Source organism: Epargyreus clarus, unplaced genomic scaffold (assembly GCF_041222505.1).
Source record: "Epargyreus clarus isolate Ecla_fem2 unplaced genomic scaffold, WU_Ecla_fem_2.2 ptg000026l, whole genome shotgun sequence".
Lineage (NCBI taxonomy): Eukaryota > Metazoa > Arthropoda > Insecta > Lepidoptera > Hesperiidae > Epargyreus > Epargyreus clarus.
Genome location: NW_027332233.1, coordinates 11169280 through 11171906, shown reverse-complemented (window position 1 = coordinate 11171906; position 2627 = coordinate 11169280). Strand labels below are relative to the sequence as shown.

General features: G+C 42.3%; 1 protein-coding gene across 1 annotated transcript; it reads right to left on the bottom strand.

Annotated features, from left to right (window-relative positions):
* Positions 1 to 674: 674 nt before the first annotated feature.
* On the bottom strand, positions 675 to 2247 carry LOC140753334 (uncharacterized). The gene is made up of 2 exons (XM_073087875.1): positions 2147 to 2247; positions 675 to 1897 (listed from the first exon to the last, which is right to left on the bottom strand). Exons 1-2 carry the CDS (start codon positions 2174 to 2176, stop codon positions 893 to 895), a joined length of 1035 nt encoding a protein of 344 aa, XP_072943976.1. The 5' UTR covers positions 2177 to 2247; the 3' UTR covers positions 675 to 892.
* Positions 2248 to 2627: the final 380 nt, after the last annotated feature.

Sequence of the window (2627 nt, the reverse complement as noted above, 5' to 3'; positions counted from 1 at the left end):
CAAATACCAAATATTTTTAATACGAGATAAGAGTATAAGTGGCATATGTCTAACTGACACTGTCTAAAAATCTCCACCCTTAGGAGTATGTTAAAAAACCTGTAAGTGTTTCTTATTACACCTTTCTTATCTGAATGGTTTTTAAGGCAGACATAATTATAATAGTTCTACGTAGTGCTCTACCACATTTTGTTTATATCTCAAATACTCCTTCTTATTTTATATTATGATTAAATAATATGGTTATATGCTCATAGCAAATAGTGTTAATCTTGCGACAAGTGACTTAACGCAGTTTTTAGTACCTGCGAGCTAATATAACAACTAATAATATCAATGATATTGATTTAATAGTGTAAATAAAATACTCTACCGAGGCTTGCCATTAATGTTACAAATATATGCCGTCACTATAGACGGTGGCCTTATCAGATGGAGCTTTTGCATGTTACTAAATGAATTACATGCATTGTAAAGAATGTGTGTCATAATTAATAGTGTGTTATTTCGTAGTTACTTCTTAATTGTATAGACATGTACGAGAATTACGTAGGTACCTACTTTTCAGAACCGTTTGTCAATTCCAATAAAAAAGTGTTATGTTATAATTGTTCGTGTATTAAGTAATTGTAATTAAAGCAGCAATAAAAAGTATATTAGAGTAAAACAATTCGTTAAATCAATGTTTTATTAAAATAAATGTACATTTAAATCAGACTGCAACTGACTGGCAACACATTTTGTCTTAAACACTAAATATGGTAACAAACGATAGATAAAAGGCACTGTTTGGGCTAATAACAAACGAAAATAGTCAACAAATACCAATACCAAAACGTATAACTATTTTATCTACGATAGACTGACGTAGGCAAATTAGAATTTTGAAAGTTTATTGACCCATAGCGACGGGCGGTTGGAAATTGTAATGTCCTTGGAATACAGCATAGTTATCCTTAGTAGCGCACTGATATGTACTAATAGGTGTGGGGTACTGTTGATAGAAACGATGGTCTCTTACTTGTGTTCGGGCATACAATGCTTCCTGGCGCACGTCGGACCCCCAACCCCCGTACATCATTCCACTACCGAACATTGGACCACTGTTGTAGGCATTAGGCGTGTTTGAAACCACTTGAGGAGCAACTGAACCATAGTTAACCGGGATATGCTTTGGCGGACTCGGTGCCATCACCGTCCCAATATTTGGGCTACCAATCGACACAGGCGGCGCTGTAATATTATTCGGAACTGGAGTAGGTAAATCCACTTCCTCTCTTCTCCTCACTTCCTCAACAGGTTTCGTCGTTTCTTTTTCCTCATCTTTCGATTTCTTGCTCTTTCTCGAAACGTTGGCATGAGTTTTCACGTGTTTAGCCAAATGATCGGAACGCATAAAGCGCTTGGTGCACAGTTGGCAGGAGAAGCGTTTTTCCCCCGTGTGGGTCCTAAGATGTCTTTGTAGCTCGTCGGATCGCGTGAACCGTTTGCCGCAGAATAGCCAATTGCACACGAATGGCCGTTCGCCCGTATGCCAGCGTAGATGCGCTTTCAGATGCGAAGTCTTTCCGTACACTTTACCGCAGCCAGGGACGTGGCAAATGTGTTCGCGTTTGGCACCGTCCTTCCCGTAGTTCGGTCCGAAGCCGGCAGCTTCAGTAAGGCAATTCGGGCAGCGACATTTAGCACAACGACGCTGTAGTTCACGGGCGTCTTCTGTTGTAGTATTGCTTGGGGGCCAGTACGCCGGGTACTGCGGGTACGACGGCAATTCACGCCAGCTTGCACTGCACCACACGCCTGAGGAGGCGCTGCTGCACGATGAGAGGTCTGAGGCCGGAGACAGAGCGTCTCCACGGCCATAACCGCAGCCGTAGCTACCCATCATATTCATCACCTGTAATAATATTAATTTATTAGTTATATGCACTTTGAAAACATTTTACTGCATACATGTTAATATCACCGTATTATAAGTAAAAAAGAAACAGTAAATATTTTAATTAACTAAGTGGAAACTACAAAATAAAAGATCATTCACTGAGACTTTACAAATAAATCTAAGTTACAGTACGCAATAATTTTACAGTAAGTGAACTATGAAAGCTGCAATTAAGTAGCACAGGGCGTGGGCGGGCGTACGGACCTGTTGCGCGGGCGGATCCATGTATTGCATTTCCGGCGACGGTGGTGACACGATCGCGACGAGAGCCTTCAACTGGATAATTACAGGGCGGAACACCGCTCGCGCCGAGACGTTTTTAATAACTGGCTTGGGATAGACGTAACGAGCGGTTGTCACCTCTCCCCGGTCCCCCCGGGCAGCGCGCGCGCACCCCGGCCCCGCGCCGGCGCAGCCTCCGCCACTCCCCTCCCCGCCCGTGAGTTATGAGCTTACATGAGATGGGAAAACCGAGCACCGCTCAGCACAAAGGTCATGTTTACATTGCCCGCCTGCGATGTAGAGGGGGTATCGTTTCAATAATACTAGCAGAGTTTCGGTTACACTGTAGTGACTCTACAAGAACTATAGCCATAGATATAGGTACCCTTATCTTAAATATTATTCCGTAGAAGAATTATATTCATAGATATTAAAAACGCCTAGATAATAGAAATTTATTAAG

Coding starts and splice junctions, on each gene's coding strand:
- LOC140753334 (XM_073087875.1), bottom strand. CDS start 2,176: ATGCAATACATGGATCCGCCCGCGCAACAG. Junction 1,898..2,146: donor TGGATCCGCCCGCGCAACAG/GTCCGTACGCCC, acceptor ATATTATTACAG/GTGATGAATATGATGGGTAG.